The 16,409-nt window shown below is 41.3% G+C and overlaps 1 protein-coding gene across 6 annotated transcripts in view; it reads left to right on the top strand.

Moving 5' to 3' along the window:
• tp53bp1 (tumor protein p53 binding protein, 1) overlaps positions 1-16,409 on the top strand; it is a 66,200-nt gene that overhangs the window by 32,434 nt on the left and 17,357 nt on the right. For 3 of the 6 annotated variants that reach the window (XM_058078774.1, XM_058078773.1, XM_058078777.1), the window contains exons 1-14: positions 7,405-7,475; positions 7,638-7,845; positions 8,026-8,113; positions 8,198-8,282; positions 8,374-8,435; positions 9,632-9,806; positions 9,883-10,004; positions 12,163-12,277; positions 12,379-12,473; positions 12,544-12,704; positions 13,987-14,740; positions 15,804-15,920; positions 16,009-16,167; positions 16,236-16,302. In XM_058078774.1, coding sequence (XP_057934757.1) covers positions 7,666-7,845; positions 8,026-8,113; positions 8,198-8,282; positions 8,374-8,435; positions 9,632-9,806; positions 9,883-10,004; positions 12,163-12,277; positions 12,379-12,473; positions 12,544-12,704; positions 13,987-14,740; positions 15,804-15,920; positions 16,009-16,167; positions 16,236-16,302 — 2,180 coding nt within the window. In that variant the 5' untranslated portion in view covers positions 7,405-7,475; positions 7,638-7,665. Of the gene's footprint in view, positions 1-321; positions 1,001-3,936; positions 4,009-7,404; positions 7,476-7,637; positions 7,846-8,025; positions 8,114-8,197; positions 8,283-8,373; positions 8,436-9,631; positions 9,807-9,882; positions 10,005-12,162; positions 12,278-12,378; positions 12,474-12,543; positions 12,705-13,986; positions 14,741-15,803; positions 15,921-16,008; positions 16,168-16,235; positions 16,303-16,409 lie in introns of those variants that run through there. The other 3 variants (XM_058078775.1, XM_058078776.1, XM_058078778.1) reach the window with 3 other exon arrangements.

Raw genomic sequence — 16,409 nt, 5'->3', positions numbered from 1 at the left:
TAGAATATTGGCTGTACGGTGGTCGAGTGGTTAGCGCGCAGACCTCACAGCTAGGAGACCCAGGTTCAATTCCACACTCGGCCATCTCTGTGTGGAGTTTGCATGTTCTCCCCGTGCATGTGTGGGTTTTCTCTGGGTATTCCGTTTTTTTCCCACATTATATTTTTATATTATATTTTTAGAATATTGGCTGTACGGTGGTCGAGTGGTTAGCGCGCAAACCTCACAGCTAGGAGACCCAGGTTCAATTCCACACTCGGCCATCTCTGTGTGGAGTTTGCATGTTCTCCCCGTGCATGCGTGGGTTTTCTTCCGGGTACTCCGGTTTCCTCCCACATTCCAAAAACATGCTAGGTTAATTAGCGACTCCAAATTGTCCATAGGTATGAATGTGAGTGTGAATGGTTGTTTGTCTATATGTGCCCTGTGATTGGCTGGCCACCGGTCCAGGGTTGTACCCCGCTTCGGGTGTGTAGGGGCAGCTGACTTGCAGATGAATACGTGCTTTCACTTTTAAGTCCCCATAAATCAGAAAACTCTCCAAATCTATTTTTTATTATTATATTATTTTATTTATTTATTATTTATTTTATATATTATTTTTTTATATATTTTTTATTTTTTAAACAATTTAACAATACAGTACATAACAATATATATGGTATCGATGCTATTGATATTTGAATAGCTAGGTTAATTAGCGACTCCAAATTGTCCATAGGTATGAATGTGAGTGTGAATGGTTGTTTGTCTATATGTGCCCTGTCATTGGCTGGCCACCGGTCCGGGTTGTACCCGGCTTCGGGTGTGTAGGGGCAGCTGACTTGCAGATGATTACGTGCTTTCACTTTTAAGTCCCCATATATCAGAAAACTCTCCAAAGACGGCAGAAAAACTCGCCAGATGTCTCGCTAATTGCTTTGGAGATTTAGCGGGAAAGTCGCCGAGTCGGGAACACTACACCAAAGTTGATCGCCAGAACAAGATGCTTTTATTGCAGGTTTGAATGATCTCATAACAGGCCCATTAATATAAAAATATTTGTATATATAAACTAATTTGTGATGGTTAATGATGCCAGCATCAGCATGACCTACCTTGCGTTGCTCGGTGCTGAAAATAACAGTGTTTCTATTTCTACCGTTGCCACGAATAGTACCAGGAAACTGACGCTGCTTTGTTCTCCCATTGTGATCAAAACAACGTTTCATCTGTGGGCAGAAAGCAGACAAACGAAGCCTTCAGTCGCTACAGGCTTTTATGCCTCATGTCAATAAGTTCGTTCCGAGACTGGGGGAAAAAAAGATTAAATCGGTGTCGTCATCGCAAATGCGCTACAGTAATAGCAACACAGCGTTTCCCATATGTTGATTATTTAGGGTGGCCCGCCACATATACATCTAGACCGCCACAGATGAATTTTTTGCAGCATTTTAATTTTTGGTTTTGTCACAAAACACATGATAACAGTTCATCATAACACTGGCGAGAACATCATTCAAGCCAGAACCGCTACTACATTATTGTATAGTAGTAGTAGACATGAATATTATCTTAAGACTTACATAAAGCCCAGTAATCATCATGAATATTTTTCCAAAAATTACAACTTTATATTATTTTGCTTGTTTCTCATAATATTATGACTCGTTTATTCTTTAACTTTTCAACCCTCTGCTACTAAAATGCCATTATGTTTCTTCATAGCATACATACATTATTCATGTAAAATTGCAACTTTTTAGGGTTTTCTTTAAATCTTAATATTCTGATTTTATTCTCTAAAATTACAGCTATTTTTCTTAGATTTTTACAATTTTTTCTGACTTTTTCAACTTTTTTGTGTTTTTTTTCCCCATAATACAACTTTAAAAAACAATGTCTTGGTGCTATTTATGTGTTATTATGTCTTATTATGTCTACTTTTTTGGGTAATACGAGTGCAACAGTGACTATAGGGGTGTTATTTCATGTTTATATTTCTCATAATATTAGGACTTGTTTTTTCTTTAGCTTTTCAACCCTATGCTACTAAAATGCCATTATGTTTCCTCATAGCATACATACATTATTCATGTAAAATTGCAACTTTTTAGTTTTTTTTTAAAAATCTTAATATTCTGATTTTATTCTCATAAAATTACAGCTATTTTTCTTAGATTTTTTACAATTTTTTCCGACTATTTCAACTTTTTTGTGTTTTTTTCCCCGCATAATACAACTTTAAAAGACAATGGCTTGGTGCTATTTATGTTTTATTATCTCTTATTATGTCTACTTTTTTGGGTAATACGAGTGCAAGAGTGACTATAGGGGTGTTATTTCATGTTTATATTTCTCATAATATTATGACTTGTTTTTTCTTTAACTTTTCAACCCTCTGCTACTAAAATGCCATTATGTTTCCTCATAGCATACATACATTATTCATGTAAAATTGCAACTTTTTAGTTTTTTTTTTATCTTAATATTCTGATTTTATTCTCTAAAATTACAGCTATTTTTCTTAGATTTTTACAATTTTTTCTGACTTTTTCAACTTTTTTGTGTTTTTTTCCCCATAATACAACTTTAAAAAACAATGTCTTGGTGCTATTTATGTTTTATTATCTCTTATTATGTCTACTTTTTTGGGTAATACGAGTGCAAGAGTGACTATAGGGGTGTTATTTCATGTTTATATTTCTCATAATATTATGACTCATTTTTTCTTTAACTTTTCAACCCTCTGCTACTAAAATGCCATTATGTTTCCTCATAGCATGCATACATTATTCATGTAAAATTGCAACTTTTTAGGGTTTTTTTAATCTTAATATTCTGATTTTATTCTCAGAAAATTCCCGCTATTTTTCTGAGATTTTTACAATTTTTTCTGACTTTTTCAACTTTTTTGTGTTTTTTTTTTCCCGTAATACAACTTTAAAAAACAATGTCTTGGTGCTATTTATGTGTTTATTATGTCTATTATGTCTACTTTTTTGGGTAATACGAGTGCAAGAGTGACTATAGGGGTGTTATTTCATGTCTACAGGGCTCTAATAATGTTTTTTAAAAAATGAGAAGGTCATGGTTTTCTATAGTCTGTTACATTTTCCACAAATAAAGTATCCTACTTTGTGGAAATTCACTTATTGAACGCCCCTCTCCCAAAAAATACATGCGCTTAATATAGTTTTTATATAGTTATTATATATTATTGTGTTATATATTATATATTCCTTCTGGATGTCATTTTTTTTCTCATGGAAATCATTCTTAAATCTGTCATTTACTGTCATTTTCCAAACGGCTGCAGAAGGTAGGTCAAAAAAAGGTAGGTCAAAATGGAGTTTTTAATGCCGCTAATCCCCCCCCCCCATCCCTGTTGTGCATGAAGTGACCATTTGACTCGCTGGATGCTTCACAAAATTGCAAGTGTGTATTCTGTGGGTTTACAGCTGCCTCATTTGGGTTTTCAGGAGTGACTCAGCAAACCTCAACACACTTTTCAGTGTATCTACCGACCTCTGCTGGTCAGAGTTGGGAACTGCAGGCGCTGTGACCTTCCCAGCAGAGACAATAGATTATGAAAACAGACTAAAATTTAGTCTTAGTTTTTCATTAACATATAATTCCATTGCAGCACATTATATATAAGGCCTGATAAAGATTTTAAATAATATAATAATTTAATAATGTCCTATATATGAATTATTATTATAATATGCACTGCATTAGTCAATAATTATTCATTTTAGCATCGGTGCACACCAATTAAAAAGTAAAATATTATAAATATAATTAAAAAAGTGGTATTTCAACAAAGGTTTTGCACATCCGGGTTATTTTATGATGAGCATAGACGCCATATCAATAATCCAAAAATGCTTTAACACCATTTACGCGCACTGCGTTGTGCTCTCCGCACCCTGACTGACTGTCTGCTTTCTCCAGAGGCGAGGAGACGCACAGCCATGGAGGACGGCTTTCCGTCGCCTGCAAAGAGACTACGCTTTCATTTCTAAGGTAACCGTTGCGTGTATTCCTTTATTTTTTGACGTGAATCGTCTGGATTATTTTTGACGTGGGCTCCAGCAGAGGGAGCTCACTTGAGAGGTTTTGGTTTGTGACAATGGATTCGTGCTCTATCCATCCTGGCTTGTATTGTTCAAGAGCAAGGGGGGGGGGGGTTTACAGGGTGACCTACACGACATGGACAAGATCATTTTTTAAAAACAAATTCAAGCTTTGGACTTGAGCCATAAAGTATTTTCATCATATGAATATATTTTTGGGTGATTCTATGCCACCAATATTGTGTTAACGGGTGGGTGGATCTATTCAAATATCAATAGCATCTATACCATATATATTGTTATGTACTGTATTGTTAAATTGTTTAAAAAAATATTACAAAATATATAAAAAATAAATAATAAATAAATAAAATAATATAATAATAAAAATAGTTTAAAAAAAAATGTTAAGATTTTTTTAGCGACTTTTTCTTCAGTTTAAAATACATATTACTGTTTTAGTCTTAACTCATTCATTCATTCATTTTCTACCGCTTTTTTCCTCACAATCACAATATATCACGTGGGACGGGGAGAGGCGGGGTACACCCTGAACCGGTGTCCAGCCAATCACAGGGCACATATAGACAAACAACCATTCACACTCACATTCATACCTATGGACAATTTGGAGTCGCTAAATTAACCTAGCATGTTTTTGGAATGTGGGAGGAAACCGGAGTACCCGGAGAAAAAACCCACGCATGCACGGGGAGAACATGCAAACTCCACACAGAGATGGCCGAGGGTGGAATTGAACGCAAGTCTTCTAGCTGTGAGGCCTGCACGCTAACCACAGCCCATAATTCCATTCATTCATTTTTCATTCATTTTGTACCGAGGCACAAAGAGGTGATGATGCAACTCCACAATAGAAGATAGCATGTTTGGTGCAGTTTTAAGCTGAAAAACGTCATTTTCTAAGAGCTCGGCCTGCATTTCTCCCATAGAAATAGTTATTTTCATGTGTTGTTTATGTTGTGTCATTTGGCTAAAAATTCATTCATTCATTCATTTTCTACCACTTATCCTCACGAGGGTCACAGGGGGTGTTGGAGCCTATCCTAGCTGTCTTCGGGCGAGAGGCAGGGTACACCCTGGACTGGTGGCCAGCCAATCACAGGGCACATATAGACAAACAACCATTCACACTCACATTCATACCTATGGACAATTTGGAGTCGCTAATTAACCTAGCATGTTTTTGGAATGTGGGAGGAAACCAGAGTACCCGGAAAAAACCCACGCATGCACGGGGAGAACATACAAACTCCACACTGAGGGTGGAATTGAACTCGGGTCTCCTATCTGTGAGGCCTGACCAGCTGGAATAGGTGCAGATTCTGGAAGATCTGTGCAGGTTATCGTGTGTAGCTGCTCTATAGCATGTTTTTGGAATGTGGCAGGAAACCGTGATGGCAGAGTGTGGAATTGAACTCGGGTGTCCTAGCTGTGAGCCCTGCACGCTAAGCCACCCACCCATCAGACATAATGAATATTGCACATGAAGATAGTTCTTACAGCAAATTACACTCGGAGAAAACCTCACGCATGCACGGGGAGAACATGCAAACTCCACACAGAGATGGCCGAGAGCGGAATTGAACTCCGGTGTCCTGGCTGTGAGACCTGTGTGCTAACCACTCCTCCACCGTGCAGGGCAAAATTTGCGTCAAAGTGAAAGTTATGCTTGAAAATGTATCTTTTCACTAAAATACCCAAAAAAAAATGAGTCCAAATCACCAACAACGTCGGCGTTTGATAAATGTTCGGTATTGAATGAGTTAAGAAGACACCGTTGGTGTCTTTACAAGCTTGGATTCATTTGCATTGGCATGCTGTGCGGACTCGGGAGCACATCCTCTGTGGGTTTTCTCCTCTAACAACAGCTCTAATCCGATTTGCATAGGCGGCGGTGTCACCGAATGTGGCATCTCCATGGAAACTGGGGTTGTCAAAAGAAAGATAAAGAGATATTTGGGTGGCAGAAGTCCCATTTATTGATTATATTATTTACTAAATGACAGCAACTGAGAGCTCTTGTGTTGTCTCTGTCGGGGAAAGCGTTCTTAAAGACATTCCACCTTTAAATCCAAAGTGTGGTGTCTCCCTATTTAGTATACAATACTGTTGTTGTTGTTGTTGTGGATGTCGCCGGGCGTGGCTGCTGAACCATCGTCATGCATAACAACAGGCCGTTCGCCTGCCTGGCTAGTGCTCCATATTTAGTAGCTAACAATGGTCATGGACATAACCACCAAAACAAACCATGGTAATAATGGTTTAATTGGATTTGAACATGCATCAGATTACAATTGAACGCATCACATAATCAGTTCCCAGTTCCACATGTCCAAAAGGAGTAGGAAGAAGCAAAGCTTATTAAATCCTACCCCTCCATCTGGTACTTTTACAATCTCTAACTGTTACATTTGTTCACTTCCTGCTTTCATAATATAGTTTTCGTTTTTTTGGTAAATTTTTTTTATTTTTTCAAAATGTTATTTAAATAATATAATTAAATTTAATATAATAATATAATCGGTCAAGTGGTTAGCGCGCAGACCTCACAGATCGGAGACCAGGGTTCAATTCCACCCTCGGCCATCTCTGTGTGGAGTGTTTGCATGTTCTCCCCCCGTGCATGCGCAGGTTTTCTCCGGGTACTCCGGTTTCCTCCCGCATTCCAAAAATTAGCGATTAGCATTCCAAAAACATGCTAGGTTAATTAGCGACTCCAAATTATCCATAGGTATGAATGTGAGTGTGAATGGTTGTTTGTCTATATGTGCCCTGTGATTGGCTGGCCACCGGTCCAGGGTGTACCCCGCCTCTCTCTCGCCCGAAGACAGTTGGGATAGGCTCCAGCACCCCCGCGACCCTTGTGAGGAAAAGCGGTAGAAAATGAATTAATGATTAATATAATATATATAATAATATAATTATTTTTTTAATTTTCTTTATTAATATTTTATTATTATAGCATTGTTTGACTTCCTTACTCAATCCATCCCATAGTTTGATTCCACATACTGAAATGCTATGGCTAGCATAATGTAGTCCTAGCATAGATCATATTTCTCCTCTCTTGTAGAGAAGTATTGGATAACATTTTTAGCTAATTGCTTATTTTTAGCCTTATGCTAGCCTTATTATTTTAGCTGTTTGGAGAATGAACTATATCGGCAAGTTGAAGTATTTGTGAGTTTACAAAATAAGGAGTTAGTATGTTCTCTGTAGGCGGCATTATGAATTATCCTTACTACCCTTTGAACGTTCAAAGGGTACATACACGTGACGATAAATGTTCGGTAAACATAAAACCAACATGAAAGGTTGGCCTTACGTGACGTCACGGTTTCGATTCCACCAATCACATTCGTCCTTGCTGCTTTTGCCGCGCGGAAGAGAGTGGAGGTGGGTGTGTTTTGTTGTCTTCCACAAAATGAACAATACACGAGGAAATAAAACATAATAAAATCAGCGAAACCGCCCAATAGCTCGGCTAGACGGTCGTTTTGAAACCTAGCCGTTTTAATGACCCCCCCCCCCCAAACATGTTCCTTTGTGTGTTGTCAGTCGGTCTCTTTCTTCGCGGCCCGACCTCATGGAGCCAGGCGGAAGTGACCTGGACTCCAGCCTGCCTCAGCCGGAGAACCCGTGTCTGATTGTGGAGGATTCTCAACCCGACAGCGTCGCTCTGGAAGACGACCCGGAGAGCAGCTACAGAGCTGTGCTGGCCCGACGTCTGTCCAGCTTGCAGCCCAGCGCCTGTAGCCCCGTCCTGGTGAGCACAAACATGTCGGAACGTTGTCGTTTGCTTTGTGCTCACAGCCATTGATTAGCTAGTTACAGTCACGTGACAGGGTATCGGAAATGCTATGTACACATTCAAGTCAATTTATATATATAGATATATTTTTTAGCTTTTTTTTAAATATTATATTATCAATATGTTTTCCCCCAGGAATTGATATCCTCTCCGCTGGGGATTCGAAGCTCTCAGACGGATAGCCAAGCAGAGAGCAGCCCTACTAACATCCAGGCTGGGCCTGGTCAGTGTTTTCCAACAATATTAGCATTCCCTCATTTTGGATTTAAGACCCTGACATAAACATTTATCTTGTATTTATGTACAGGTGATCTCGCTCAGAACAACCATCGCTCAGAATACCAAGAAGAGAGTCAGGTTCTCGGCATCTGCCCTCCTCCAAACAAGCAAAAGTACACAGTACTTCCATGTTTTTGTTGAGTACCCAATGCCCAGTATGACTTTGAGTGCTTTTTTTTTTTATTCTTGCTTTTAATATTTCAGGTGTAACGTACTCATGGATTCTGATTCCGATCGTTCCGCCGCACAGTGCGATCAGTCTGAAGGTGAGTACCTCATATCGACAATGATATTGAAATGCTTTATTATCATAGTTGTCATAATATTTAAATATTGAACAAAGCAAAATTTGTTCTCAATCAGAAATCACTCCACACTCTTTATTGCTCTCCGGTTCTACCATATCTTACTTATTGTGTTTGGAAATATGGGCTAATAACTATAAAAGCAATCTTCACTCGCTAAATGTACTGCAAAAAAAAAAGGTCAGTAAGGATAATTCATAATGCCGCCTACAGAGAACATACTAACTCCTTATTTCTAAAAATCACAAATACTTCAACTTGCTGATATAGTTCATCTTCAAACAGCTAAAATAATGCACAAGGCTAAAAATAACCAATTAGCTAAAAATGGCATCCAATCAACTACTGCGATTGTGTGTGTGTAATTAGCACCAAAATAGTGCAACCCAGCCTTTTCGGCTATCAACAGTGCTAAGTATCCAGAGATTGGAGACACTCCTCTGTTGTTTGGTAACATCCTACCTAAACCAGCGTGGCTTGGGGGCCATTTGTGGACTGCAGCTGCGTTTTTTTTTTTAATGGGCCATTGTACAAAAAAAAAATGCAACAATTATACAATAGAATAAAAAGGCTTAATGCCACAGTAATGTTTTCCACTGAGGGCCACATTTTGAAAAATGAGAGCATGCAAGGGCCCTTTGATAGATAGTGTTTATATGCTATGAAGTTGTGTACTACCGCTCGAGTTTGGGATCTCTAGTAAATTTTTAAAATGGACTTGAATAAAAGCAAGTAAACAGAGTAAAAGATACATTAAAATACAACATTCATTCGTTTATACGCAGTTAAAACACGAGTAAAAGCGGGGCACAGCAGTCTATAAGTATAAAAGTTCATTCATTCATTCATTCTCTACCGCTTGGCAACCCACGCATGCACGGGGAGAACATGCAAACTCCACACAGAGATGGCCGAGGGTGGAATTGAACCCTGGTCTCCTAGCTGTGAGGTCTGCGCGCTAACCACACGACCCTGTGCCGCCAGTATAAAAAGTTAGACATTAAAAACAGATTTAAAGAGGTGGGTTTTTAGTTGTTTTTTGTTTTTTGAAATGTGGCCCCCGGGCCGTAGTTTGCCCACCCCTGGCCTAGCGACTGCTACTGGAAGCTTGAATTTCTCCCAGGATGAGTAAAGTCGATATCTATCTCGTCTTTCAGAGGGAAACACACACTTTGGTTTTCTAGCACTATCCCAAAGTCAGGATCTCATTGCTGAAGAAGTGAGCAGCCATGTTGGAGAAGACCATAACAAGCCTCCAGCGGTCAGTTTGACTACTTCCCACGAGAATGTCCGCACCGGGACATCGGAGAATCCTGATCACAAAGCAGCCAGGTATCGCTCTAACGTATTTAGGAAGTTCTACATTTATCGAGGATTTATTTAATCTATGTTTTCATATCTCCTCCAGGTCTGAGGTTGGCTCCAGCAGCAACATGGCGGCTCTGCTACACTCCCAGTGCCTCCAGGATCCCGGTGAGGACCAGGAGATAATGTCCTCACAGCGGGACATGTTTGACGCTGACAAGACTGGTACGTTATGTTATTCAACACATTAAAAGTAATCCTGTGTACTTATGTACACCTATAGTATGTATTTGCGAATATACAATTTTCTATACCGCTTATCCTCACGAAAGTCACATGCATGCTGGAGCCTATCCCAGCTGTCTTCAGGCGAGAGGCTGGGGTACACCCTGGACTGGTGGCCAGCCAATCACAGGGCACATATAGACAAACAACCATTCACACTCACATTCATACCTATGGACAATTTGGAGTCGCTAATTAACCTAGCATGTATGTTTAAAATATTATAATATCCATCTATCCATTTTCTATACTGCTTATGCAATCATGCTGGAGCCTATCCCAGCTGTCTTCAGGCGAGAGGCTGGGGTACACCCTGGACTGGTGGCCAGCCAATCACAGGGCACATATAGACAAACAACCATTCACACTCACATTCATACCTATGGACAATTTGGAGTCGCTAATTAACCTAGCATGTATGTTTAAAATATTATAATATGTATCTATCCATTTTCTATACTGCTTATGCAATCATGCTGGAGCCTATCCCAGCTGTCTTCGGGCGAGAGGCTGGGGTACACCCTGGACTGGTGGCCAGCCAATCACAGGGCACATATAGACAAACAACCATTCACACTCACATTCATACCTATGGACAATTTGGAGTCGCTAATTAACCTAGCATGTATGTTTAAAATATTATAACATGTATCTATCCATTTTCTATACTGCTTATGCAATCATGCTGGAGCCTATCCCAGCTGTCTTCAGGCGAGAGGCTGGGGTACACCCTGGACTGGTCGCCCGCCAATCACAGGGCACATATAGACAAACAACCATTCACACTCACATTCATACCTATGGACAATTTGGAGTCGCTAATTAACCTAGCATGTATGTTTAAAATATTATAATATGTATCTATCCATTTTCTATACTGCTTATGCAATCATGCTGGAGCCTATCCCAGCTGTCTTCGGGCGAGAGGCTGGGGTACACCCTGGACTGGTGGCCAGCCAATCACAGGGCACATATAGACAAACAACCATTCACACTCACATTCATACCTATGGACAATTTGGAGTGGCTAATTAACCTAGCATGTATGTTTAAAATATTATAATATGTATCTATCCATTTTCTATACTGCTTAAGCAATCATGCTGGAGCCTATCCCAGCTGTCTTCAGGCGAGAGGCGGGGTACACCCTGGGCTGGTCGAATATTATAATATATAATATAAAAATATTGTTTAACAAGAAAACAGCAACAGCAAAAATTAAAAAAAATATATTTTATGAGATGAAAGTCAAAATATTAATAGAGAAAAGTTGTACACTAATAATAATTTTGGAAAATTAAGTTGCAGACACTAAAGTCAAAATATTATGGAATGAAATTTTAGAAAATTCAGAAAAAATGGTTGGGAAATTTTAAAAAAGAACACCAGAGATGGAATATACAGTTATATTTTTTCAAGAATAAATTAAAAATAAAAATAAAGTTTTTCAAAGGAGGAAAAAGGCCCAATTTATGGATGATAATATGAGGAAAAATAATGTAATTTTAGTAGCATAACAATGAAATATCAAAGAAAAAAATATTAATAGTAAATACAGAATTCCCTTTAGTATTTCCTTCACGTTTCAGGGGATTCGCTGTTTTGCAATTTTGCAAAAAAAAAATTTTCATATGAATGTTAATTGTGTTCTACAGCCTTGTGGTGTACTAGAACAATCTATTGTGTATGTTATTGTATTTACTACTGCTTACAGTAAAGGGCCTTGTATACTCATATTCAAGAGCCACAACAGCCCTTATTGGCCAAGGGAGAACCCGCCTACTCTGTTCTGCGTCTTGATTGGCTGTAGACCATTGTCAATCAATCTCTTTGGCGCCATTTCCTGTTGTGGCCAACGGTCGTGAGCACACTCGATGTGTGTGCTGCTTGCTCGCGGCCAATAAACGATAAAAGGCTCATGGATGGTTCAGAATCAGGCGGTAGAGCGGTCGTCTCCCGACGTGAAGGTTGCGGGTTCGATGCCGCATCATCAGTTGGTAAATGTGCTATACTAGTTAAAGCGTATTTCCCAGGAAGCGTCGCTGGTTGGTTGGATACTTCTAGCACGGGCTTTATTATCGATGAACCATGATTTCAGATGTCGCCGCGGACAGCACCGTTTCCGAGCCGGAGCAGGAGGGTCAGCCCACCTCGACGCCCGCCCACAGCTTGCGGCTGTTGCATACGTCGCAAGCGCAGGGGAGCTTGTCCCAGTAAGTCACATGACAATCGTACATACACACACAACCACAGCTCAGATACATGACCCTGAAATTCTCTTTGCACATTTCCCCCCCCCCCTCACCAACCCCAGAAGCTCTGTCGATTATGTCGCCCCAACCCCAGACAACTTCCCCCACATCCCGTTAATTGTCCCCAACTCACCAACCGGAGCAGGAAGCCAACGGGGTAACACAAAATTCTGCCGTGAGTTTGAATAAAGGAAGCACGGACTTACAGCCAATGTGTGCTTTCCCAGGCGCCGACCGGCCGATGGATGCTTGGCAGCATCCGGAGGAGCGAGAAACGGACGCCCCCGCCAAACCTCAGCCGCCCACCTCAACTCCTGTATCCCAGAATTCTCCTGGTTTTGTGTTGGAGCGACCTCTCTCTTTACCCTCTCAGCCAGAGTTCTCACACGTATGTATCGCATTTGAAATCCTCTACGAAATCCACCATGTTGCGCTGTCATGTGTGGGGACGCTACGCCGCAACGCCGTACCGTCTACAGTCATAAATGTCTTAAATGTGTTTTCTCTGGTTAGCATGCAGGCCTCACAGCTAGGAGACCCGAGTTCAATTCCACCCTCGGCCATCTCTGTGTGGAGTTTGCATGTTCTCCCCGTGCATGAGTGGGTTTTCTCCGGGTACTCCGGTTTCCTCCCACATTATATTTTTAGAATATTGGCTGTACGGTGGAGGAGTGATTAGCACGCAGGCCACACAGCTAGAAGACCAGAGTTCAATTCCAGCTTTGGCCATCTTTGTGTGGAGTTTGCATGTTCTCCCCGTTCATGTGTGGGTTTTCCCCGAGTACTCCGGTTTCCTCCCACATTATATTTTTATATTATATTTTTAGAATATTGGCTATACGGTGGTTGAGTGTTTAGCAGGGAGGCCACACAGCTAGGAGACCCGAGTTCAATTCCACCCTCGGCCATCTCTGTGTGGAGTTTGCATGTTCTCCCCGTGCATGCGTGGGTTTTCTCCGGGTACTCCGGTTTCCTCACACATTATGTTTTTAGAATATTGGCTGTACGGTGGACGAGTGGTTAGCGCGCCGGCCACACAGCTAGAAGACCAGAGGGGGGGGGCAGACTGTATATTTTACACGTAACAGTCCACCTGGTATTATTGTATCTGTAAAATTGTCATGCAATCTGCTATTATTATTTATTATTTTATATTTAAATATTTTAAAAATAATAAAATATTATAATAATTAAAATAAAATTTAAAATAATAATTATTATATTATTATTATGTAAAATATGCAAATATAACAATATTATTATATAATTAATATAATAATTAGCATTAATATAATAAATATAATAATCATAATAGTTATAATAATAATATAATAATTATTATTTTATTTTTTATTATTATTATGTGCTTGTGTCCCTTTTTTCAGGAGCACTTTGTAAACAACAGACCATGTCAAAAAACAAAATTGATACAACCATCAAAAGGTTGGCTCAGGCCATGATGCCAGGTTGTATGTTGACTTTAAATGAAATACTTTGGAAAGATTGGGCGGGCCGTATTCAAACACTTGGCAGGCCGGATGTGGCCCCCGGGCCGTAGTTTGCCTACCCCTTGGTCTACATTAGTTCTTTCTTTTCATAGGTGTCTCAGGCAATGCCTGTTACAACAAAGTATTAAAATAATCTTTTTTTTTTTTTTTTTCCACCTCCAGGACGTTTTTGTCCCAACGCTGAGCCAGGAGGCTCCACAACAGTCGGACAAGAAGACGGCGTCTTCTCAACTGGAACCATCTCCCTTCACCGTACCTTTGCAGCTCTGCACGGACACGGAAAGCAGCAACTCGGCCCCCAAGATGTCGTCGGAGGAGACCATCGAGGAGACCATAGATGACAGCCAGGCGACACAGATCGAAGAACCGGACGAGGCGCCTGACGTGGACGCCGCTGACTCTGCGCTCGTACAGAAGAGCGAGTGCAACGGCGTCCCCTCTGAATCGCCACCAGTTGCCACCAGTTCCAAAGCTTCTAGTCAGCCGACGCCGCCTTTGAATGTACATGACGGGACCGCAAAAGGAAGCGAGGCGGTGGTGTCGGTTATCTCCCAAGGGTCTGTTGTCGAAGGAACCGTAAAGACTCCATCACCCTCGCAGAAATGTGGACTGGGTAACGACGGCCGCGCGGTTGAGGATGACGAGGTGCCGATGGAGGAGGAAAGCGCAGCGGGAGGCGTGGCTTTAGTCCTCTCCCAAAGCCAGCTGACATCCCCTGACCACGAGGAGAGTAAACATGGCGACGAGAGCGTCGTGGTGGTTGGAGAGAGTGAGAGAGACTCGCAGGGCGAAACGACGCCACAGCTTTTAAAAGTCACGAGTTCCCAGTCGGGAAAAGTGTCGACATCCACGAACGGCCACGAGGCTGGGGCGCCGGAAGAACTCCGAGACAAGACCCTTAGTGATACTTCGGGAGGTAGGAAGGGGACACATTGGGGGGCTTTTTTCCAGCATGGAGAGGGTGTAGAGAATATGGTTGCTATATGCTAGGCAGGTCTAGCTATGCTCCTAGCTTGTGTGGCCTGCGCGCTAACATTATTAGAGCCCTTGAAGACATGAAATAACACTCCAAAAGTCACTTTTACACTATTATTCTTTGTTTACATCACGTTGCGCAGGCAACAGGATCAACACTGCTAGCATAGCCACCTACTAAGCTAACCAGTTAGCCTCCAAATAACTTATTCTAAGATAAGTTTATCAAAAAAGTATTTCAAATGAAGTGAGGTCGAGGGACAAAGAAGCAGAAAATTACCACTTCCACACTAAATGAGAGGATAACCTTTTGCACTCGATCTCATGTCATGCAATGATTGTCACAGCCAATGTAGAGGGACGACTGTAGGGGGGGTACACCCTGGACTGGTGGCCAGCCAATCACAGGGCACATATAGACAAACAACCATTCACACTCACATTCATACCTATGGACAATTTGGAGTCGCTAATTAATTAACCTAGCATGTTTTTGGAATGTGGGAGGAAACCGGAGTACCCGGAAAAAAAAAACCACGCATGCACAGGGAGAACATGCAAACTCCACACAGAGATGGCCAAAGGTGGAATTGAACCCTGGTCTCCTAGCTGTGAGGCGACAAAGACCATAAAAGACCAATATATTTCAGTTGGGTACTATTCTGTAAATGTGAAGACAAACTTGTGGGAACATTTTTATGATCATCAGACACTGACCTAATAATGCTAGCAATGCTAAAATGCTAACATTATCATGGTAACACCTAGCATAGTAGTGGTATTTATATATACTATGTCGACTATGTATAACACGCAAACTCCACACTGAGAGTGGAATTGAACTCGGGTCTCCTATCTGTGAGGCCTGACCACTTTTCCGCCAAGTAGCCGGGCAGCACAAATCCAGCTGGAATAGGTGCAGATTCTGGAAGATCTTTTATTACGCAATATAATAAATAATAGGGGGTGAACGGAATTGAATTGTTCTGCTTTTTCTTCCACAGACATTTCCTTCCACTTCACACTTCCTAAAGAAGGGGAGTTGATCGTTCCTGCTGTTGGAGCCACGCCGCCGCTCATCAACCAACTCAAGGCGACGCCCAGACACAGCACTCCCATTGGTGCGTTTCCGTAAAAAGGCATACGGGAGTGGCGAGCTATTTTAAGACGCGCGTCGCTTTATTCCTAATGCATCGATAATGTATGTAGAGGCCTTTTGCGGGAAGTCGGATGTTCCCGGTGACGTCAGCGCTGATGCGGCGATGGCGGACGTCGACGCCGCAGACAAGGCGGACAGTAACCTGAGTCTCAGGATGAAGTTGGTGACCCCGGTCGAGGAGGGAAGCTCGGAACGTTTCAGCTTGCAGAGTAAGCCGTTTTTGGTGCGGGGATGGTTTCCATGGTGATGCATCGATAACAAAAGCCTTCCTGTGCAGAACCAGCGCTATCGGAAGACGAGGAATCTGTTGCCAAGGCGACCGCAGTTACCAAGGCTGTAACCAGGTAGGATTTTTGTTTCTCTTTATCTTCACGTCATTTCTCTTTGGTGCACCTTCGCCATCGCACGAGATCCAATAAAAGAGGTCCTCAGTCTGGCCAAGGTCACCGTA

Source organism: Doryrhamphus excisus, chromosome 7 (assembly GCF_030265055.1).
Source record: "Doryrhamphus excisus isolate RoL2022-K1 chromosome 7, RoL_Dexc_1.0, whole genome shotgun sequence".
Lineage (NCBI taxonomy): Eukaryota > Metazoa > Chordata > Actinopteri > Syngnathiformes > Syngnathidae > Doryrhamphus > Doryrhamphus excisus.
The sequence above is the reverse complement of the archived record's forward strand: the minus strand, read 5'-3'. Positions and strand labels throughout refer to the sequence as shown.